At 43.8% G+C, this 24,287-nt stretch overlaps 1 protein-coding gene across 2 annotated transcripts; it reads left to right on the plus strand.

Moving 5' to 3' along the window:
* Window positions 1-6,649: 6,649 nt before the first annotated feature.
* golga5 (golgin A5) lies at window positions 6,650-24,076 on the plus strand. 2 transcript variants are annotated; one of them, XM_014211715.3, is made up of 13 exons: window positions 6,650-6,939; window positions 7,325-8,044; window positions 8,426-8,662; window positions 8,901-9,120; window positions 9,679-9,802; window positions 12,043-12,246; window positions 12,374-12,544; window positions 12,831-12,959; window positions 17,319-17,417; window positions 18,549-18,774; window positions 21,728-21,827; window positions 22,265-22,328; window positions 22,558-24,076. In XM_014211715.3, exons 2-13 carry the CDS (start codon window positions 7,333-7,335, stop codon window positions 22,642-22,644), a joined length of 2,373 nt encoding a protein of 790 aa, XP_014067190.1. In that variant the 5' UTR covers window positions 6,650-6,939; window positions 7,325-7,332; the 3' UTR covers window positions 22,645-24,076. The 2 variants fall into 2 exon arrangements, 1 of the variants encoding a protein (XP_014067190.1); XR_006771017.2 differs by lacking the exons at window positions 17,319-17,417; window positions 18,549-18,774.
* The last annotated feature ends 211 nt before the right edge of the window (window positions 24,077-24,287 follow it).

A 24,287-nucleotide genomic window follows, 5' to 3' on the forward strand; every position in this document is an offset into this window, starting at 1 on the left:
TATTAGCATCATAGTTATTAGCGTCATAGCCCTTATTTACAAGCATTTCGCTACACCCTCATTATGTGTTTGTGACCAATAAAATTTGATTTAATTATTGTGGGACTTTTGACTGTGGGAAATCACCTCCTCCAGTCAGCCTATTGTACGTATTCACATTGCACTGTACAGCTTTACCTGTCACGACTTCCGCCGAAGTCGGAACCCTCTTCTTGTTCGGGCTGCGTTCGGCGGTCGACGTCACCGGTCTTCTAGCCATTGCCGATCTACCTTGCATTTTCCATTTGTTTTGTCTTGTCTTCCTACAAACCTGGTTTCAATTCCATCATTACATGTTGTGTATTTAACCCTCTGTCCCCCCCCCATGTCCTTGTCCGGAATTGTTTATTTGTAGTGCTTGTGCACGTTATGTAACGGGGTTTGTTTACCCATTCATTTATTGTTCTGTTAACAGTGGTTTTTATTTATTAAACTGCGCCGTTGTAAATCGGTTTTTGCTCTCCTGCGCCTGACTTCTCTGCCGCCAGTACGCACCTCCTACATTACCTAAGGATTTGGGATCAATGAAATGTGCTATCAGTCTACTCCAGGGGTCTCCAACCCTGTTCCTGGAGAGATACCCTCCTGTAGGTTTTTGCTCCAACCCCAGTTGTAACTAACCTGGTTCAGCTTATCAATCAGCTAATTATTAGAATCAGGTGAACTAGATTAGGGTTGGACTGAAAACCTACAGGACCGTAGCTCTCCAGGAAACGGGTTGGAGAGCCCTGGTCTACTCAGTACCAGGGGCGAAAATCTGATATCAACTTTGGAGGGGACAATTACATGAAATCTTCTCAAGAGCAATTCCTGAGGGGGACACCAAAAGTAGTGCTGTAACACATAGCCTACATTGTAATATGGTAAATGTATATTGAGGAACCAAAGAAATAAGGTGTTTGCCGTACTCCTAACTACCGGTACCCAAAACTACACAACTAATCACAACAGCAATACCATTGCCTTTAACAAATCTTAGTTCAGTCACCAGTTTAAGTCTAGAGTGGGGGTATCCATGGCATTTTCCAATTATGTTCCTATTTTACAAGTCAAAAAAATTGAGAACCTTTCATAATGTTGCCAAACAAAGGCTCAACAAACTTACCTGAGACTCCCTGTCTCTGCCAGTCTGTCCCTGCATATCTGTCCCCAACTCTGCTGTCTGTGTGCCATCTGTTGCCTGCTCTGCCTAATGACATCATTGTGAAACATTTCCATTAGAATTTCATTTCTTTCTTATGAACATTTTATCAACTAGTCTTTGAGATATTAGGCTACTAGGGTTCTTACTATGCGTTTAGGTGTATTGAAAAATACTCTGATGTCCGTCTTTTATTTTTCTGCCATTTTTCTACCTGGCTGGCTGGCTGGCTGGCTGGCTACACACACACACAGTGTGTAGGTTATTTACAGTAGGAGATGGGCTTCTATCATCTTCTATCATTCTATTTGGGCTTCGATCTAAAAGGTAGCTAGCAAATGTGAAATGGATTAAAATGACAAGAGTTGACAGCTGTATGAGTTCACCATTTACACAACATATGCTGCAACCTTTTGTAATTTTAATAGTTTGTTTCATATTGGCTGGCTTCCAACAATAGCTGAATTTGCAAAGCTAGCGAGCACCAATTCCGTTTCAGTGGTGTTGGCTATAATCTTTGCTACCCGGGTTAAATAAAGGTGAAATAAAATAAATAAATAAAAGTTCCCTTGCGACCATTTAGCTTTTGCAACGAGACCATTAAATATATTTAAGACAATGGTAGAAGAGAGTGTAGTTCTGTTCAGTTTGGACTTCAGTTTATCGCTAACCTTATCACAGGGACTTTGAAGCACTAACTTACATCATCTGCATGCTGATCTTGGAATAATTTGACGATAGCAAAGATTCCATCTTTGACGACGCCACATAAATGGAATAGGTACTAGCTAGCTTAATAGTTAATATTTGCGCGCTAGCTCTGCATATTCAGCTAGTGTGTGTGCGCGATCGACTGGATTAACCTTACGTCAGTTACGTTCATTGAGTGCCTTTCAGACAGTAGACACGACCCCTCTGTTACCTTGCCAACTAAGGAACTGGCAGTGGATCAAACCATTGTGAGGCAAAGGGTGGGGGGGGTCGCAATCTTTTGAAACTTAAAAACGCGCTATTAAGTGTCTATAATCAGCACAATTGCTTTCATTGCGTATTATTAATATTATTTAAATTACATAGTTATGTTTCAGTGATATATTGGGGGGCACAAATCATATTTTTCCCAGGATGGGGGGGTCGTGTCCCCCCCGTCCCCCCTGGGATTTCCGCCCCTGCTCAGTACACAAGTGCTTTTTTTCCCAACGTCCTCCTCAGAGTTATCAGGCTCCAAAACATCCAAGTTGTATTGTTTTTCCTCTGGAATAGTGTTCAATACACATAGCAGGTTGACAGGTACAATAAATGTGGCTCAATTCACATTTTTTTTATTTTATTTTTATTTCACCTTTATTTAACCAGGTAGGCCAGTTGAGAACAAGTTCTCATTTACAACTGCGACCTGGCCAAGATAAAGCAAAGCAGGGCGACACAAACAACAACACAGAGTTACACATGGAATAAACAAACGTACAGTCAATAACACAATAGAAAAAGTCTATATACAGTGTGTGCAAATGGCGTAAGGAGGTAAGGCAATAAATAGGCCATAGTAGCGAAGTAATTACAATTTAGCAAATTAACATTGGAGTGATAGATGTGCAGATGATGATGTGCAAGTAGAAATACTGGTGTGCAAAAGAGAGAAAAAAATTAATTAAAACAATATGGGGATGAGGTAGATAGATTGGATGGGCTATTTACAGATGGGCTGTGCTCAGCTGCAGCGATCTGTAAGCTGCTCAGATAGCTGATGCTTAAAGTTAGTGTGGGAGATAAGCAGCTGTGCTGAAGTAGAAAAAACATAAATACATTGGCTATAGGAAGAGAAGACGACACTTGGTTCCAAATAAGGCAACAGGCTACTGTGGGTTGAATAGTGGCCAGACAATTAGACTTGAGTTATGTAGAAAAGGCCATAAATACATTTAGGATGGTCAGACAGAGGGGCACAGAGGAAAGGATGGCAGCAAAATGACCAAACATGAGCATGCAGTGCATGCATTATTTTTGTGCCACATAAGGGGGTTTCAGCCACCATTATGATACAGTCAGAAGCAGATATAGGCGTTATCCTCAAATATGGGCGTTATTCATCGGGTTGAAAGATAATGGTGGCAGAAGACCTAAGACAAATGACTTCATTTACATAAGGGATGTGCCTATGCAATGTATGGATATAAAGGCAGAGCCGGGGCTTCGGAAAGGCAGTTGTTCCGCGGACCGGCTCGGCTTTATTACTCTGTATTAAAGTCTATATTGAATTTACAAGTTCTTGTAAGAGTGTTATATTTTTAAGACGATTTTCCACGACATTAGTGAGGGAGATATAAGTCTCCAACTTCAGCGATTTTTTTTGCAATTCGTTCCAGTCATTGGCAGCAGAGAACTGAAAGGAAAGACGGTGGTTTCAGAGTCCCGCAATAAGCTAATACTTACATGGATTCCTAAATCATTGCTAAGAATGATGAAAATTACTACAGATTCTACTGGTCATTGTTTTCAGGCAGGTTACATTGGTGCTAGCTAGGTAACATTACCAAGCTAAAGTTAGCTAGCTATCCCAGAAGTTGCTAATAACATCTGTATTTTGATCCGGCTCGTTTGATTCTAATCTAATTTCAAATGCTCACACAGACGTTTTCCCATTTGGTGGAAGAAATATTGCCTTATTACCAACACAGTATAGTACAGCTTGATCGGAATGGTGGTGATTGGCTTGCACGTGCAAATTCTATAATATAATTGTGTTATTTGACGTGTCAAATTAAAAGCTTATTTGACGTGTATTTTTTTTTTGACAATCAAAGACCCAAACGGCGTTCCATAGATACGCGTGTGAACAATAGGTACAACTAAGGCGTTGCCAGAATGCCACATGCATCCATTTTATATCAGTACGTTTGTAATAGCCTAAACATTACGAAACTTCTATTTGATTAAATAAGCCTCACGCAATTAGACACTCTCACATAGACCTCCATACAGAAAAAAGGGTTTATCTCAAACGGGATTTGATTTTTAGTATCAAATCAAATCAAATTGTATTAGTCACATGCGCCGAATACAACAGGTGTAGACCTTACAGTGAAATGATTACTTACGAGCCCCTAAACAACAATGCAGTTTAAAAAAAAATACAGATAAGAATAAGAGATTAAAGTAACAAGTACCAAGATCACACAGTCTTCTGGAACAGCTGGTACTCTCATGCATGTTTCAGTGTTATTTGCCTCGAAGCGAGCATAGAAGTAGTTTAGCTCATCTGGTAGGTTTGTGTCACTGGGCAGCTCTCGGCTGTGCTTCCTTTTGTAGTCTGTATTGGTTTGCAATACCTGCCACATCCGATGAGCGTCAGAGCCGGTGTAGTATGAATTTGCCTGTTTTGATGGTTCGTCGGAGGGCATAGCGGGTTAGAGTCCCACTCCTTGAAAGTGGCAGCTCTAGCCATTAGCTCAGTGTGGATGCTGCCTGTAATCCATGGCTTCTGGTTCGGGTATGTACGTACAGTCACTGTGGGGACGACGTCATCAATGCACTTATTGATGAAGCCAATGACTGATGTGGAGTACTCCTCAATGCCATCGGAGGAATCCCCGGAACATATTCCAGTCTGTGCTAGCAAAACAGTCCTGTAGCTTAGCATCTGCTTCCTCTGACCACTATTTTATTGCTCTAGTCACTGGTGCTTCCTGCTTTAATTTTTGCTTGTAAGCCGGAATCAGGAGCAGAGAATTATGGTCAGATTTTCCAAATGGAGGGCGAGGGAGAGCTTTGTTTGCGTCTCTGTGTGTGGAGTATAGGTGGTCCAGAGTTCTTTTTCCTCTGGTTGCACATTTAACATGCTGATAGAAATTTGGTAAGACTGATTTAATTTTCCCTGCATTAAAGTCCCTGGCTACTAGGAGCGCCGCCTCTGAAGTTTCCCTGCTTATGGCGGAATACAGCTCATTCAATGCTGTCTTAGTGCCAGCCTCTGACTGTGGTGGTATGTAAACAGCTACAAAGAATACAGATGAAAACTCTCTCGGTAGGTAGTGTGGTCTACAGTTATCATGAGATACTCTACCTCAGGCGAGCAATAGCTCGAGACTTCTTTGTACATCATGCACCAGCTGTTGTTTACAAAAATACATAGACCGCCGCCCCTTGTCTTACCAGACGCCGCTGTTCTATCCTGCCGGTACAGCGTTTAACCAGCCAGCTGTATGTTGATGTTGTCGTCGTTCAGCCACGACTCCGTGAAGCATAAGATGTTACAGTTTTTAATGTCCCGTTGGTAGTTGAATCTTCCCAATAACTCGTCCATTTTATTGTCCAAAGATTGCATGTTTGCGAGCAGAATTGAGGGTTTGAAGTGGGGGTTTATTCGATCGTCTGCGAATTCTCAGAAGGCACGCCGACCTTCGCGCCCTCTTTCTCTGCCTCCTCTTCACGCAGATCATGGGATCGGGGCCTGTTCCCAAGGAAGCAGTGTATCCTTCGCGTCGAGCTCGTCGGAGTCGTGAAAGGAAAAATAGGATCCTGCTAGTCCGTGGTGAGTAATCACAGTCCTGATGTCTAGAAGTTATTTTCGGTCACAAGAGACGGTAGCGGCAACATTATGTACAAAATAAGTAGCAAAATAAGTTACAAACAACGCAAATAAACAATTTAAAAAAACACATTGGAGGCATGTAAAACGTCTGCTATCCTGTCCAGCGCCATCTTACAATTATTAGATGAGGGATTTGGACTACTGATATTGAAATAAAAATGAATATGACACATTTTTCAAATTAATATTAAGGAAATCGTAATAATCAAAGCCCAATGCAATATTTATTTAACTAGGCAAGTCAGTTAAGAACTATTTCTTATTTACAATGACGTCCTACCTCGGCCAAACTCGTACAACGCTGGGCCAGTTGTGCACCACCCTACGGGACTCCCAATCACGACCGGATGTGATACAGCCTGGATTTGAACCAAGGACTGTAGTGAAGATGCAGTGCCTTATACCACTGCACCACTCAGGAGCCCTAATATCACAGTGGTCAACAATTTCTCTCCTGAAATGTGTTCAAAACCAATTATTTGTTATAACTAAACCAAGATAGACAATGGCCTGTCGTTTCCAATGGGAGCAAATCAATCCTAGTGGGCAGACCCAAGTACGAGTTATCGAGATCCTATTGGTGCGTTCTATCATTATTTGCATATTTCAGTTAGGGAACGCCAACACTGAAGTGCCATTGCACTCCATCTAAACAACAAACACATTTTAAACTTTGGAAAATGGTCAAGTCTACAAATTTAGCCCCTCTCTGTTCGTAACATATTCTAGTTTTGGGAACACAAAACAGTATTGAGATCAAATGTTTCATGATGAGAATATTTGTAGAATGTCTGCCAAATTGCATCACATTCAATATCCCCCCCTCCACTTGGATTCCTCTCATCACCTTGGTGTTGAGTGGAAATGCCAACCGGATACTTCAGATTTATACATTCGGTGAAACATCTGGTTTTACTGTTGTATCTGTGTTAAAATTCTTGACAGCTGGGTTGTATTTTAATCAGGCATCAAGATAGGCGTTCTGTTTTTTGGGGGGGGTCCTTGCGGTAGTTCCTGGTCCACGTATGAGACAGATCCAAACGCAAATATTTAGCTAACAAAGATTTACCAGATAATGTGTAAATGTGACACTATAGTCTATCTGTTGATGATTCATCCCGGTCTATAAATTGTCTGGGATATTTTTAGTTTTGGACGTCGTCATACGGTAAGTCGACTAGCTAGTTAGCGCTAATGGATGCTAGTATGTTCATATAGTTTAGTTGTCGAAACCTGTGTAATCCACCCCTGATTTATGCTGAAAGTTGATATCTCAGTATGTTGTTAAACCTACCTACACAGACCATTTATACTATTTTGAGGGTTAACTTGAGGGTTGAGGGTTAACCCGGATTTCTAGCTAGCCTTGAAAGATGTTAGCCATAACGTCAACAATCTTGCTATCTGTTGGACGGTAGAAACTGTCATCATAACATTTTGCATTATCTTTTGGCTTTAGGAGAATGTCTTTTGACATGAGATTTTGTCACAAAAGCCATTTTATTGTTATTTAATTTCTGAATCTGACAAACTGATTTAATTTGTGTTTCTAGGATGCAGAATGTCTTGGTTGGCCGACCTGGCAGGGAAAGCTGAAGACTTCCTGAATAAAGTGGATGCAGGAGCTGCCAGCCTGACCAAACCCCAAGGCCGCACCTCCTCCTTCTCCTCAGCCTACGATGCTCCTGACTCCACCGAAACCTCTCAGTACAGTAGCACCGGCTACAGCACCAACACATCAGAGACACAGCAACACCCCTATGGGAACTCCACCTCCCACAATGCACCAGGATCTGGTTTCATTACTGCAGCTGCTGGCAACATCAAAAAATCCAAAGGATCCTTGTTGACTAGCTCAACCATAGTCTCCACTACCAGCACCCTTCCCCTGGGGTCTTCCAGCACTGCCTCCTCCTCCAGCTCCATCAAACCCTCCTCCAGCTTTGTGAGGCCCAGTAAGAAGAGTCAGAGTGAGCAAGATGTGGATGATGACCTGTTGTTTGACTTCCTTAACAGCTCAGACCCTCCGGCGGCCAGTGAGAGGAGGGAGGTCAGACCAAGAGAACCTCTCAGAGTGTCTCCTGAAGGATCAGGCTCCCCACAGCCAGCACCTCCTGCCTTGGCTGCTGCCCCCCTCATGGTCCCTTCAGCCCCCTCCACGCCCCCCTCCCTACGGGGCATGTCTCGTACCTCTAGCTACAGCTCTCTATCCACCAGTACTCACAGTGCCAAAACAGGGGGTTCAGAGGACGGCTCTGCCAAAGAAAGTCAAGGTACTGACACTTAAACTGGTAATGTTAATGTCAAGGCACATACGTGCTTTGACATTGGTCCCGTGTGGCTCAGTTGGTAGAGCATGGTGTTTGCAACGCCAGGGTTGTGGGTTCGATTCCCACGGGGGACCAGTACGAAGAAAAAATGTATGAAATGTATGCATTCACTACTGTAAGTCGCTCTGGATAAGAGTGTCTGCTAAGTGACTAAAATGTAAAATGTACGTGTATGCCTTTTTTTGTTCTTTTATCTCAATGTTTGGTCGACATCATACAAGTTGATGAAATAATCGACACAGTGTTCTAGTTACAATTGCTAATTTAAGTCAGCTCAACGTTCCCTCCTTTATATGTATTCTCTCTTTCTCTTTTTTTCCCCAGACACACCTGATGGTTCTGACTCTGGGTTGGCTGTTCCCCAGTCTATCACCTACCTATCAGAGTCTCCGGCCACATACGAGGCCCCTCCCCCAGCCCTGGCCCCGCCCCCTATAGAGGAACAGCAGAGTCAGATGATGTCCAGTCTGCGTTTGGAGAACCAGCTACTGAGGTCAGAGGTCACCTCCCTCAACCAGGAACTGGCATCCATCATCCAGAGAGCCAAAGACACTCAGGAGGGTGAGAGAGCTGAGAGAGAGAAGACTGAGGAAGAAGACTCATGTCCGGTCCCAAATCTGTTTATGCTGTCTTGCCAACTCCTATGGTCGTTGTCATGCCGATGGATGTTGTCTTGCCAACACAGCACTGACAGATCTGGGACCAGGTTAGGCTCATGTATGTGTAGCAGACACCTAAATAATGTGGTTTGGTTATGTCTGTCGTGGGTGTAACTATGGTCATAATCTCTTTCCTACAGAATTGAACCAGGCACGGTTACGCACAGAGAAGTGGAATTCGGACCAGTCTCGCACAGACCGCACGGTCAGGGAGCTGCGGTCGCAGGTTGATGACCTCACGGAGGCCCTCGGTGCTAAGGACGGGCAGTTGGCTGTGCTGAAGGTCAGGCTAGATGAGGCAGATCAGTTACTGAAGTCACGGAGCTCTGCCCTGGAGGAGGCACAGACTGAGAGGTCCCGGTATGTTTACAATCTTTGTAGAAGTACTAAATCTGTCTGCTTCATTCATTATTAGTAAAAGACAACCACATTTGTCAGAAGGTATGTTTAATTAAACAAATCTTTGTGAATGAATAGATCCAGTCAATGAGGCTGTCCTACTGCTTCAACGTTTACATATTAGTAAAAAAAAATATATATTTTTAAAAGGTCTAAGAATAATCAACATGCAACAGTGCTTACATGGGTAAAAATGGTGTTGGCTCCGGAGGCTGTGTGTGAGGTGCTCTCTGAATAGCTAGTCTATGTGTAACGGAGGTAAGAACGGGCCGTAAGCTCACTCCACAGCTAGCTTGAAAGGTCGCTATTGAATCGGATCCTTTTTCTGTAGGACAACTGGTTGGTACGTTGTCAAGGAGGCCGGTCACGTGTCTTTATGATCAGAGGACCACTGGTCCGAGCCCAGTAACTAAGGGAACCGGGACAGTGCAGGAAGCGAAGCTGTTAGCATCACACTGAAGTTGGTTTTGTATAGCACTAGGGAGACAACAACTAACTTTGTACCCCCATCATGTCCAGGATCCTCCAGGACCACACAGAAGGAAGCAGTATGCAGTCCCAGGCCATGACGACCATGCAGGAGAGACTGAGGGAGGCAGACATGGCTCTACGCAGGGAACAGGACGGCTATAGACAGATGCAGGTAGATATATACACACACACACACACACACACACACACACACACACACACACACACACACACACACACACACAGTCCCAACTCTCAAGTACACATTGATATTTGTTTAAAACATTTTTAAAATCTTTCATCTGTCAAATACAAATGAAGGATGTCATGTGTAACTAGTGGAAACGGGGCACGTTCTTCATGTACAGTGCATTCAGAAAGTATAGATCCCTTGACTTTTTCCACATTTTGTTACGTTACAGCCTTATTCCTAATCAATCTACACACACTACCCCATAATATCACATTTACATAAGCATTCAGACCCTTTACTCTGTACTTTGAAGAAGCACCTTTGGCAGAGATTATAGCCTCAAGTCTTCTTGGGTATGATGCTATTTACCCGGGGTGGCAGGTAGCCTAGTGGTTAGAGCGTTGGACCAGTAACCGAAAGGTTGCTAGATTGAATCCCTGAGCTGACCAGATAAAAATCTGTCGTTCTGCCCTGAATAAGGCAGTTTAACCCACTGTTCCCCGGTAGGCCGTCATTGTAAATAAGAATTTGTTCTTAACTGACTTACCTAGTTAATTAAAGGTTAACTAAATAAAAATACAGGCTTGGCACACCAGTATTTGGGGAGTTTCTCCCATTCTTCTCTGCAGATTCTCTCAAGCTCTGTCAGGTTTGATGGGGAGCGTTGCTGCACAGCTATTTCAGGTCTCTCCAGAGATGTTTGATTGGGTTCAGGTCCGGTCTCTGGCTGGGCCACTCTAGGACATTCAGAGACTTGTCCTGAAGTCTTGGCTGTGTGCTTAGGGTCGTTGTCCTGTTGGAAGGTGAACCTTCGCCCCAGTCTGAGTGCTCTGGAGCAGGTTTTCTTCAACAATCTCTCTGTACGTTGCACTGTTCATCTTTCCCTCGATCCTGACTAGTCTCCCAGTCCCTGCCGCTGAAAAACATCCCCGCAGCATGATGATCTCACCACCATGCTTCACTGTCAGGGCTTCAGGGTGGTGCCAGGCTTCCTCCAGACGTGACGCTTGGCATTCAGGCCAAAGAGTTCAATCTTGGTTTCATCAGAACAGAGAATCTTGTTTCTCATGGTCAGAGTCCTTTAGGTGCCTTTTGGCAAACTCCAAGCGTGCCGTCATGTGCCTTTTACTGAGGAGTGGCTTCCGTCTGGCCACTACCATGAAGGCCTGATTTAGTGGAGTGCTGCAGAGATGGTTGTCCTTCTGGATTGTTCTCCCATCTGGAGCTCTGGCAGTGACCATTGGGTTCTTGGTGGCCTCCCTGACTAAGGTCCTTCTCCCCCGATTGCTCAGTTTGGCCGGGCGGCCAACTCTAGGAAGTCTTGGTGGTTCCAAACTTCTTCCATTTAAGAATGATGGCGGCTACTGTGTTCTTGGGGACCTTCAATACTGCAGAAATGTTTTGGTACCCTTCCCCAGATCTGTATCTCGACACAATCCCTTTTTTCTCCCCAGTTTTGCAGTATCCAATTGGTAGTTACAGTCTTGTCTCATCGCTGCAACTCCCGTACGGACTCGGGAGAGGCGAAGGTCACCTGGTGACTGTGTCAGCGTACATTGCGCCCGGCCTACCACAGGAGTCGCTAGAGTGCGATGTGACAAGGACATCCCTGCCGGCCAAACCCTCCCCTAAGCAGGACGCCGCTGGGCCAGTTGTGTGCTGCCCCATGGGTCTCCCGGCTGCGACAGAGCCTAGACTCTAACCAGGATCTCTAATGGAACAGCTGGCAACTGCGATGCAGTGCTTTAGATCACAGGGGCACTCGGGAGGCCCTGCCTCGACACAATCCTGTCTCGGTGTTCTATGGGCAATTCCTTCGACCTAATGACTTGGTTTTTGCTCTGACATGCACTGCCAACTGTGGGATCTTATATAGGCAGGTGTGTGCCTTTCCAAATCATGTCCAATCAAGTCGTAGAAACATCTTAAGGATGATCAATGGAAACAGGATGCACCTGAGCGCAATTTCGAGTTTCATAGCAAAGTGTCTGAATACTTATGTAAATAATGTATTTCTGTTTTTTTTTATTTGGAATAAATATGCAAATAAAAAAATGTGGTACTGTGTGTAGATTTGATTTTGTTTTATTTAATACATTTTAGAATAAGGCTGAAATGTAACAAAGTGTAAAAAGTCAAGGGGTCTGAATACTTTCCGAAGGGTCCTGGTCTGTAAGTCAATCATAGACTAGAACATGTCGTCTCCTTGGTTTCCACAGAGTGAGTTTGCGGTGCGGCTATCCAAGATGGAGGCTGAGAGGCAGACGCTAGCGGAGGCTGTGACTGGCGCAGAGAGACGGGCATCGGAGGATAAGCACCGGGTCGAGGACCTCCAACAGCAGATGAGGAGTGCCCGGAACGCAGCCGAGACTGCCAAGCAGGAGTTACAGGACTATAAACACAAAGCCTCCCGCATACTACAGGTAAGAGATAGAGATTGACTCTTTTTTTAAATCCGTCACATATGGGAGATTTAGGACACAACTCACTATTTCCTTTCTAATGCTTTTGTTTTGTTGTACCACCCGTGTGTGTGTGTGTCCTCTCCAGTCCAAAGAGAAGCTGATCAGCAGCCTGAAGGAGGGGTCAGGCTTGGATGGTCTGGAAGGAGGAGGAACCGGTGCTTTGGAGCTGGAGGAGCTTAGACATGAGAAGGAGCTCCAGAGAGATGAGATTCAGAAACTACAGGGACAGATGCAGACGCTCCGAGCTGAGATACAGGTGAGAAGGGACTGGAGATGGTTTCAATGATATATCCCTCTCTCGGCCAACACCCCCCCCCCCCCCCCCCCCTTAGCACACATACAAAGCAACTTACAGTACAGTGTAAGTGCATACAATTCTTTAGTATGTTGTGATTCCTGCAGTATCCCTGCGGGAATTGAACTCCTCACCTTCCCATTGCTAGCACCAACTGAGCCACACAGGACATGCTTACTTCAAGACAACCTTGGTGGCTGGATGACCTGGCTGTAAGAGTGAGATGTTGTGACCTTTTTTCTCCCAGGACTTGGAGGTAGCGGCCCTGACTGAGGCAGAGACGTGGAGAGAGCAGCAGCTGGAGATCCAGGAGCAACAGACCCGACAGACCAGAGCCAAGCAGGAAGTGGAGGCCGAGGTGGAGCGCTACAAACAGGTAGCGGAATACATCTTATTATACCACGGCGTTGTTGAATACTCCTTTCTGATTGGCTTGAAGGGCATTCTAGAGCATGCATTATTTCTCTGTAATGTACAGTATAATTCAATGGCTCTGAAGGTCATTCTTGTATGTTTTTTGTTTGAGCTGCTTTTAAAAGCAAAAATATTTTTTTTTAAACATTATTGGCATTGTTGAAAAATCGAATTTCATAATAGCAAGCTAGGACCGACGCTTTGGTTAGCAAAGCTAGGAAGTCTTTTTGTTTTGGCTACCAAGGCAACTACTGTAGCAGTCTAGTAAACTTTCTAGCTTCTTCAGTGGATGTTGAATACATTTCTTGCAGCAAAAATAGCCTTCGTATAAGCGGGAAAATATTGCAACTGCGTGGGAAGTGAGATGGGAGGAATCACTTGTCTTACTAGTGGGTAAGATGGCGGCATTCAGGAGGTTGCCGGTTCCTGCTCAACTTTGATTATAATTTTCTTTATGGTCATTTTTTGCGTTAATTGTTACTTTGTTTGCTCAGAATGTTTCTTGCAATAATTTTCTACGACCAACAAAACACTTCAGCGAACTGTAGAAGATCATAAGCCATTCTAGAATCCTCTCACCCGGGAGAAGTCTTTTATTGTTGATGGTGATCATTTGGGTTTATCACCGACATGTACCCTGCAGACGACCACACCGTGTTTCGCTCCTATCAGGTAAAAACAAGAAGTGGCTCCTGTGGGCACGCAATCAGCACGGATCCCGGTTCTTGTTGCGTCAGGATTTGGCCCCATCCTGCCATCCCGCCTGGTTAATGGTACAGGCTGGTGGTGTAATGGTGCGGGGGAACGGTTTTTCTGGAACACGTTAGTTCCCTAAATATCAATTGAACAATGTTTCCATGCCTCAAAGAATTCAGGCTGTTCTGGAGGCAAAGGGGGTTCCAACCAGGTACTAGATGGGTGTAGCTAATAAACTGTGTGCACATCAGTCACAGGCTTTATTAGGAAATATGTTGAACCCACATTAACAATCTGGACATACCCCAACCAATAAAAATCTGTTCAATGTCAGCAGAACGAACCCTGATGACTCTGCGATGCGTACAAGGCAAGCAGGTACAAGCTCCGCAAAATCCATTAGGGGGACAAACTTCAATTGATGTTCCACTCAGACTCACGTTGCATGTGCCAAGGACTACAGACTACAAAGGCAAATGCAGTTGTGGTGCCCCCCCGAAGCCTCCCTCCCAGACGAGCTTAATCCATTCTATGCTCGCTTCGAGGCAAATAACCTGACAATCCAGGAGGACTCTCGCTGCTCTGGACGACCTGGTGCTATCACTCAGCGCACAATTGGCGGCGTACAATTGGCCCAGCATTGTCCTGCTTAGGGGAGGGTTTGGCTGGCAGGGATGTCCTTGTCCCATCGCGCTCTAGCGACTCCTGTGGCGGGCTGGGCGCATGCACGCTGACACGGTAGCCAGGTGACCGGTGTTTCCTCCGACACATTGGTGTGGCTGGCTTTTGGGTTAAGCGGGCATTATGTCAAGAAGCAGTGCGGCTTGGTTGTGTCATGTTTCGGAGGACGCACGGCTCTCGACCTTCGCCTCTCCCAAGTCCGTACGGGAGTTGCAGCGATGAGACAAGACTGTAACTACCAATTGGATACCGCAAAACTGGGGAGAAAAAAGGGTAAAAGTTTTTTTTTTAAGTTTAAAAAGAATGCTGTTCATTGACTACAGTTCAGCATTCAACACTATTGTTCCATCCAAGCTCGACACCAGCTCAGAGCCCTGGGTCTGGACACCACCCAGTGCAACTGGATTCTGGTCTTACTGACGAGCAGACCACAGGCTGTGCGTTTTGGCAACAACATCTCCTCCACAATGACTCTTAAAACAGGGGCCCCCCAGGGATGTGTCCTCAGTCCTCTGCTGTACTTCCTGTTCACCCACTACTGGGCGGCTTTGCACGACACCTACTCCATCATCTAGTCTCCATGACGACACCACGATTGTAGTCCTGATAACTAACAATGATGAGTCAGCCTTTAGGAAAGACGTCAGTGAACTGGCATTGTGGTGTCATGACAACAACCTCTCTCTCTGAATGTCAGCAAAACAAAGGAGTTGATTGTTGACTTCAGGAAGCAGAGGGGACATGCCCCTGATTCACATCAATGGGACTGCAGTAGAGAGAATCACGATTTTTAAGTTTCTTGGCGTCCACATCACCAAGGACTTGACATGGACCAACAACACCACCACTCTTGTCAAGAGGGCGCAACAGCGTCTCTACTTCCTAAGGCGGCTGAATAAATTCGGCATGCCACCCCCCCCAGATCCTCACCAAATACTACCGCTGCACCGTCGAGTGCGTCCTACCAGTTGCATCACAGCCTGGTAAGGGAATTACTCCATATACAACCGCAAGGCCTTCCAGCGGTTGGTGAAGATGGCTCAGTACATCCCTGGGACCGTGCTCCCACCCATCCAGGACATCTACTCAAAATGGTGTCTGAGGAAGCATCATCAAGGACACCACACACCCCAGCCACGAGCTGTTCTCTCCCTAACCGTCGGGCAGACAGTATCGAAGCACGAGGTCTGATACCAACAGATTCAGAGACAGTTTCTATCTACAAGCCATCAGACTGCTGAACACTTGAGCTGGACTGACCATCTGCTCTGATTCTCCACACCTCAGCACTCGCTCACTCACACTCGCACAAAGTATGTGGACACAGCTTTTTCAGCCACACCCGTTGCTGACAGGTGTATAAAATTGAGCACACAGCCCAGCAATCTCCATAGACGAACATTGGCAGTTGAATAGCCACCTTTCCAACAAGTCAGTTTGTCAAATTTCTTCCTTGCTAGTGCTGTCCCGCTCACCTGTAAATGCTGCTATTGTGAAGTGGAAATGTCGAGGAGCAACAATGGCTCAGGCGCAAAGTGGTAGGCCAGACAACCTCACAGAACGGGACCGCCGAGTGCTGTCCTCGGTTACAACACTCACTACCTAGTTCCAGACTGCTTCTGGAAGCAACATCGGCACAAGAACTGTTCATCGGGAGCTTCATGAAATGGGTTTCCATGGCCGAGCAGCCGCACACAAGCCTAAGATCACCATGCACAATGCCAAGCGTCGGCTGGAGTGGTGTAAAGCTCGCCGCTATTGGACTCTGGAGCAGTGGAAACCCGTTTTCTGGAGTGATGAATCACGCTTCAACATCTGGCAGTTCGACTGACGAATCTGGGTTTGGCGGATGCCAGGAGAACGCTACCTGCCCGAAATATAGTGCCAACTGTAAAGTTTGGTGGAGGAGGAATAATGGTCTGGGGCTGTTTTTCATGGTTTGGGCTAGACCCCTTTGTTCCACTGAAGGGCAACCTTAACTCTACAGCATACAATGACATTCTAGACGATTCTGTGCTTCCAACTTTATGGCAACAGTTTGGGGAAAGCCCTTTCCCGTTTCAGCATGACAATGCACAAAGCAAGGTCCCATTCAAAAATGGTTTGTCGAGATCGGTGTGGAAGAACTTGACTGGCCTGCACAGAGCCCTGACCTCGACTCCATCGAACACCTTTGGAATCTTTTGAATTGGAACGCCGACTGTGAGCCAGGCCTAAATGCCCAACATCAGTCCCCAATCTCACTAATGCTCTTGTGGCTGAATGGAAGCAAGTCACCTGCAGCAATGTTCCAACATCTCGCCTTTCCATGAAGAGTGGAGGCTGTTATAGGGGGGACCGACTCCATATTAATGCCCATGGTTTTGGAATGAGATGTTCGACGAGCATGTGTTTCACATACGTTTGGCCATGTAGTGTACGTTCATGCTACACACATCACAACTGCTGCTACCAGACTCATATTATACTGCATTTACATTTAAGTCATTTAGCAGACGCTCTTATCCAGAGCGACTTACAAATTGGTGCATTCACCTTATGCTCAGTTTATACACTGCCCTATCCCCCCTTCTCCAATACACGTGTAAATATTATAAATTGTGCCTTCCGTATTATACCGACGCTAAAATGTGTATTATATATTATTTTGTATTGTTCTTTTTTCTTAGTTGTTGCATTGTCGAAGGAACCTGCAAGTAAGCATTTCATTGGACGATATCTACCAAGCATATCCAATGCATCCGACTAATAAAACTTTAAACTTAGGTCCTTTTCATTTAAGGCAACGGGAAAACATTTATGATACGTTTTGCAATGGAAAATGTGTGTTTCTTAAATCGACCACATGTCCAGGTAGTCCCTGCCTGTTCTCTATATCTGGGCTAAGGGGAACTTTTTAAGTGTGTGTGGTGTGTGTGTGTGTGTGTGTGTGTGTGTGATGTAGGAGCTACAGTATGTAGAGGAGGAAAACCATCGTTCCAAGACCACACTGCAGAGTCGCATCAAGGATCGGGAGGATGAGATACAGAAACTCAGAAACCAGGTATATAGACATACCAGTTGAAGTCCGAAGTTTACATACACTTTGGTTGGAGTCATTTAAAAATTCGTTTTTCAACCACTTCACAAATTTCTTGTTAACAAACTATAGCTTTGGCAAGTCGGTTAGGACTTCTACTTTGTGCATGACACAAGTAATTTTTCCAACAATTGTTTACAAGTCCTCAACTGGCAGCTTGATTAAATTGTACCTGTAAAGCACCAGTCTCAACGTCAACAGTGAAGAGGCGACTCCGGGATGCTGGCCTTCTAGGCAGAGTTGCAAAGAAAAAGCCTTATCTCAGACTGGCCAATAAAAACAAAAGATTAAGATGGGCAAAAGAACACAGACACTGGACAGAGGAAGTCTGCCTAGAAGGCCAGCATCCCGGAGTCGCCTCTTTACTGTTGACGTTGAGACTGGTGTTTTAGCCTTAATTTCTCAGAACAAGAATAGACTGACAAGTTTCAGAAGAAATGTATTTGTTTCTGGCTATTTTGAGCCTGTAATCAAACCCACAAATGCTGATGCTCCAGATACTCAACTAGTCTAAAGAAGGCCAGTTTTATTCCTTCTTTAATCAGGACAACAGTTTTCAGCTGTGCTAACATAATTTCAAAAGGCTTTTCTAATGATTAATTAGCCTTTTTAAAATGATAAACTTGGATTAGCTAACCCAATGTGCCATTGGAACACAGGAGTGATGGTCGCTGATAATGGGCCTCTGTACGCCTATGTAGATATTCCATAAAAAATCTGCCGTTTCCAGCTACAATAGTCATTTACAACATTAACAATGTCTACACTGTATTTCTGATCAATTTTATGTTATTTTAATGGACAGAAAATGTGTTTTTCTTTAAAAAAAAGGACATTTCTAAGTGACCCCAAACTTTTTTGAACGGTAGTGTATGTCAATAAAGTTCACATAATAAACATATAAAATGTGACTTTTATTGACGTTCTACTGCATTGTTAGGAGCTAGGAACGTAAGCATTTCACTGCACGTGTTTATAACATCTGCTAAATTGTATGCAACCAATAAACTTATTGGATTTTAGAAGTAGCACAAGTAACGTTACATTTCCCTGTCCCGCCCTCTTCCACCCCCTCCCTCCCTCCTGCCTCCCTAGCTGACCAATAAGGCTCTGAGCAGCAGTAGCCAGGTGGAGCTAGAGAGCAGGTTACACCAGCTGACAGAGACTCTGATTCAGAAACAGACCATGCTGGAGTCCCTGGGAACAGAGAAGAGTTCACTGGTCTTCCAGCTAGAGAGGCTGGAGACTCAGCTGAAGAGCGTTCAGGGAGGAGGGCAGACCGGGGGGCCGGCCATTAACATGAGCAGCATGGAGAGCCCAGGTGAGGCTGGGGCTGTTTTTAAAAAGAAAAATAGCACCCTATATACATTAGTACACTATTTTCGACCAGCTCAGGTGAGACTGATGTCGTGTGGATTGATATGATTAGGTAGCCTGGTTGTCCCAAATATGTTAATAATGTGTAACCAACTCCTTTCGGTATTGGTCTGGGTCCAGGCTAATGGCTAGTTCAGGGTGGGGAATTATTATTTTGGGGGGGAAAAAGCAAACTCCAGGCTACTCTTAAATGTCTAAAACTAGAAATTATGTATGCATGTAGAAATTATAATGGACCTTTTTAAATATATTTTTTTAAATAACTGCCCTTTTGCTGGCCTGCAAATTGTTTTTGACGAACAATTCGGTCTGAAAATGAATCTGTGCTCACGGTGTTACCCTCGAGCCAAAATGTTTGCCAACCCCTGGACTAGTTGGTTAAAGTTAGTACTTTTCTTGATGCTCAGCTAACTTTAATTGATAGATCGTCGAAGTAAATAAATACATTGATTTTGAGATTTGGAAAGCATTTTTTTGGTATTTGATGAACAAGCACTCAGCTCAAGCTCTTTACTTGATTTATTCTTACTCTTTTTTAAATTTGTGTTCAGATGGCCACTCAAATTGTTGGTATATGTAAAGCATTCCCACACTGAGAGCAGAGGTAGGGTCTCTCCTGTGGGAACTCTTGCGCTTACTGAGTGTGAAGGAATGACGGAAACTCTTTCCACTCTGTAGAAGAGAAGGCTATTTCTTCTGTGTGGATCACCTGGTGACTTGTAAGATCACTGGTGTTCTGCAAATGTCTTCCCACGTTCAGTGCAGTGATAAGGACGTTCTCATGTGTGCCGTGCCTCTAAGTTTACACTGCTAGTGAAACTCATCACAGGTCTTTAACCCAGTGTGGATCATCATGTGTTTATCAAGCTTATCTTTTCGACGAAGATGTACCACATTGTTGGCAACAGTGGTGTTTTTCCTCCTGTGTGGATTATCTAGTGCCTACTGAGAGTGTACGATGGAAACTCTCTTTACACACGCTGTACAAGGGAAGGATCTTTCTCCTGTGTGGATCCGCGCTGGTGCTTTATAAGATCCACAAAGTGTGAAAACATATTCCCACATTCAGTGCAGTGGTAGTGCTTTTCTCTTGTGTGACCTGGCTGGTGTGTCTCTTAAGTTTTCTCTGCTGGTGAAGCCCTTCCTGTATCCATCACAAGATGTATGACCTTTTCCCCAGTGTGAGTTATGGGTCTTTTTCAGCAGGTATTTTCTTTGACCGAAAGCTTTTCCACACAGAAATGATTTCTGTTTCCATCTTCCTTTTCGTCTCCTTTTGGGTTTTCTAACCTTGTGTGTTTTGTTCAGATTATTTCCAGGTGTTTTGGTGGGTTGGGAACCTGTTTTGTTCAGAACATTTCCAGGTGTTTTGGTGGGTTGGGAACCTGTTTTGTTCAGAACATTTCCAGGTGTTTTGGTGGGTTGGGAACCTGTTTTGTTCAGAACATTTCCAGGTGTTTTGGTGGGTTGGGAACCTGTTTTGTTCAGAACATTTCCAGGTGTTTTGGTGGGTTGGGAACCTGTTTTCAGATCTGTGCATTTAGGATGTCCTTTATCTGACATCGTGGTGCATTTGTACTTTAGAGACAAACTCGGATCCTTCTCTCTTCTTCAAACTCACTTAACAACAAGACAACAGCCCGTTTCATTTCAATGTTCAGATTCCTGTATAATCCCCCTTTTTGATTCTCAAAGTCTCTACTTAAAAAGTAATCGAGGCATTCAGACGGGTGACTCTTCAAACCCACTTCTGTTGCTTCAGTTTTGATGTGAATATTTGGCTAAGGCCCAGTAGTAATACTTATGTGTTGACAACATGTGACCAGGCTTCTTCACACTCCTGTCTGGAAAAAGCCTGTTTGTTGGTCAGCTGCTGGTTCAAAATCAGGCTCACTTTTCACAAAAACAGGAAGCAGGGAGGAAAAGCTGGTTCTGGTGAACAAATCACAGCTCACCTCACAGCTAGATCCTATATGAAAGCACACAACAAAAGTGTTATTCCATATGGACTAAACATGGCTATGACATTAATACTTCATTTTACAACAGACAACATTTCTCTAGGTTTTTCTACAGAAGCTTTTTAGACATCTGCATAAAATCATAACTGAGAAATGTTTAATCAAAAAAATCTGTAGATTTTAAAAATGTGCAGTGTGTGTGTGTGTGCTCACTACTCAGAATAACAACTTCAATATTAATTTGAGTCTTCACAACGTTTTTCAGAGATTGAACAAACAAGATTACATTAAACATGACAACCAACAGAACTAAACAAAACTGATTCACTTTCAGGTCTCTACTCTCTTACAATGTTTCATTGCCCCTAAAGTTCTTTGTTTTTGTCATTAAGTTAACTGCAGCATAGTGTATCAGAGGCCTTACAGCTACACCCCAAGAGGAAAAATACAACTAATACAACAAGAAAGCAGAATCAAAATGACCAGAGTCCAGTTGTACATCGGAAGACTCAGATTCACAATTTTTTTTAAATGTTTTATATTGACACTTCTCGGGGGAACAGCAAGATTAGGGGCAACAGCAAGATTAGGGGCAACAGCAAGATTAGGGGCAACAGATAGTAAAAAGGAGTCCCATGTTGTATAGAAATCTTCTCCCTTGTTCCTAAATATAGCACTCATTTTCTCCAGTGATGGTAGGACTTTTTAAAGATCTCACAATTCCACAGATTTTATTGTTCGTGGCTGGTCTTTTTATCCAGTTCAAGATAATGTATTTGCAGGCCTCAGAGTCATTTTGTATTTTTTTTTAAAGGAGATTTGAGCAGATTTTGGGGAAGTTGAGATGTTACCAGTAAAAGATGTGAGATTTGTTTTGTTTCACCATAACCTCTTGGATGGCAGGACTGAAAAGGTCTTTATGTTAACTTCACACAGGGACACGACAGAGGAACGCACCGATCCTGTTCAACGACCACGACAGTCCAGGAGTGTATGGCCAGGTACGCAAGGCAGCCAGCACCATCGACCGGTTCAGGTGAGCTATTATACCAGAGGGTTGGCCTTATCAAAACATACTTTTTCTTGTGTTATTTAAAAGGAGCGGTTTTTTAAATTGTATTTTTTTTTTAATTTTTAATGCTTTATTCAGACAGTACAGAAACAGGGGTAGACAGGCCAGATAGGGCAATCAACCACAAGACCTTTAATAAGGCTCTTATGTTAGTTTCAGGAATGTTACCATACAACTATACCTCCAAGTTAAGTTTTGAGGAATTGTTTAGTATTGTTAACTTGTCACACTACATGAGCTGTTTTTTTGTTTGTTAAAGAGCCAGTGGAATTTCGTTCTCATTCTGTATGTTGTGATGCTGTATTCAGATTTTATAGGCACGAATGTTTACCATTCAACCACACCAGTGTCACATTTTATATCTCACCACGTCAATAATCAGGAAAATCTTGTCCTTTCAGCATCCGATTAGGAATCTTCCTGAGACGCTACCCCATGGCTCGGGTTTTTGTAATACTGTATATGGTGAGTGTCTTGTGTATCGCAAACTTTTATCGCAACTACTATAATTACTGTACGTGTAACGCTAACCAAAATATAAGTTAAAATTCTATTTTCCTTTTTTAACTGAATAAAACCAATGAAACCAGTACAGAACTCTTGCTGGTTTTTTAAAGTTGTTTTACACGTTTTTTTTGTTCGAAATAAATGTGTCACAATTATCTTTTAAAGCCCAGTTTGTTTGTTTTTTCAGGCACTACTGCACCTATGGGTCATGATTGTTCTGTTGACCTATTCCCCAGAGATGCATGAGATCCACGACCATCCTGCAGGGAGATAGAACACAAGGCCTGAACAATGTCATGATAGAGCTTTATATATATATGTTGTTGTGATCTAGGGTAAGGTGAAGATGAGTTCTCTTTGCCATCGAAGACTAGCCTGGTGCCAGGTCTGTTTGTGCTGTTCAGACCTGCCTACCATGCACGCAATTTTAGGTCAAAAGTACGCTGGTATGGAAGAGGGGAGAGAAAAAAAAAAATAGGCTTTTAGTTGGCGAATTGTGGCTTTTGACTCAACCGTCTGAAGTTGGAGCTGAGCCAATCAGAGGACATTGGCGAGGAGGAAAAATCTCTCTCTCAGCTACAGCCCGTAACCCTAAAGTCACAGTACTATTTCCCTCTCTCAGGCTGGCTGGCAGCTCTCCGCCACGTCGGTTGATACCACTGATGTGTGAGGAAAAAGGAGAACGAATTGTTTTTGCTTAATTAATACGTTTTCCCAAAATTGTGTGTATAGTCAAGCACATAATCACTATTATTTAGTAGTTAGCTCCTTGGTTAAGGCGTCACTACGACGAAAGTAGTTAGCTACAGCGTTTTATTAAACGAACCGAGAACATTTTCTTGACCGTACATGCTTTTGATCTCCGCAACAGCGCATTGAAGGGGAAATGTGCGCGTCGCTGCGTGGATGGAAAACGGTCATGGCAAGGAGAGCTCTTCCGCCGGTACCGTCCTTCACAGAAAAGTTCTGTTTAGACTTTTTAACGATTTAGTAGGCCAATGTTAATGAATCAGTTTCTTGATTATAGCTAGATGTCAACAGTAGGCTGCTAATGCTGTGGTAAATCAGTTCACCGATGACGACGAGGCATGTTGAATAAATCCTAGTCTAGTCGTCAGGCCTGATGAATTTAACTAGATCAGGGATAGAGATCTGAAACCAGCTCCGATACCAGTTCTGACAGCCCTTGTTGTTTGATATTCCATATAGCCTACAGTAAGCTAGACTAATACATTACATCCAGTAATTGAATTATTCAGAATTCTCCCCAAACAAAATGATGAAGCCAGTTTACATTTTCACTAGACTCTAGTCACATAAAGACATATATTAATTAGAATTACCCCTAAATTGAACCTAGAAAAAAAAAAAGTGAAAATGTCATTGAGACCAGCTCAATTTTATTTAGGATTAAACACAAGACTACATTTGATATAATTTAAGACTAGGTTTCAGGAAATGGCAGTTTTTAATTTAATTGTTTTTTTAAAGAAAATTTGCAAAATGGCATCTGTAGTACCGCGCTGAAGTGATACTTCAAGGTTGGCAGGTCTGTGTTTTGCCAGCTCCGTTCTCCGTTGGCATGACGATGACCATAGGAGTTGGCTAGAAAGCACACCTAGATCTGAGACCAAAGGCTAGTTGGAGTAGGGATGGAGCAAGCTGCTGATTTAAATGATTCAATAAAGCACATAACTAACATGCTATCTACTCTATGGGACACTGACTGACTTAGGATCATTTTTCCCCCTGTTATCCACCTCCTTAAGGGTTGCAAAATTCTTGTAAATTTCCTGGTTTTCCAGACATTCTCTTTGGAGGTTTCCTGGAATCAGGAGAATAACCAAGGAGGGAATGGGGGGGGATCCACTAACTGGAATCCTCCAACTAGGATGTCTGGGAAACCTGGGAATTTGG

This window comes from Salmo salar, chromosome 09 (assembly GCF_965601325.2).
Source record: "Salmo salar chromosome 09, fSalSal1, whole genome shotgun sequence".
Classification (NCBI taxonomy): Eukaryota; Metazoa; Chordata; class Actinopteri; order Salmoniformes; family Salmonidae; genus Salmo; species Salmo salar.

Coding starts and splice junctions, on each gene's coding strand:
- golga5 (XM_014211715.3), top strand. CDS start 7,333: ATGTCTTGGTTGGCCGACCTGGCAGGGAAAGCTGAAGACTTCCTGAAT. Junction 9,803..12,042: donor ACGGCTATAGACAGATGCAG/GTAGATATATAC, acceptor TGGTTTCCACAG/AGTGAGTTTGCGGTGCGGCT. Junction 18,775..21,727: donor GAGCAGCATGGAGAGCCCAG/GTGAGGCTGGGG, acceptor AACTTCACACAG/GGACACGACAGAGGAACGCA.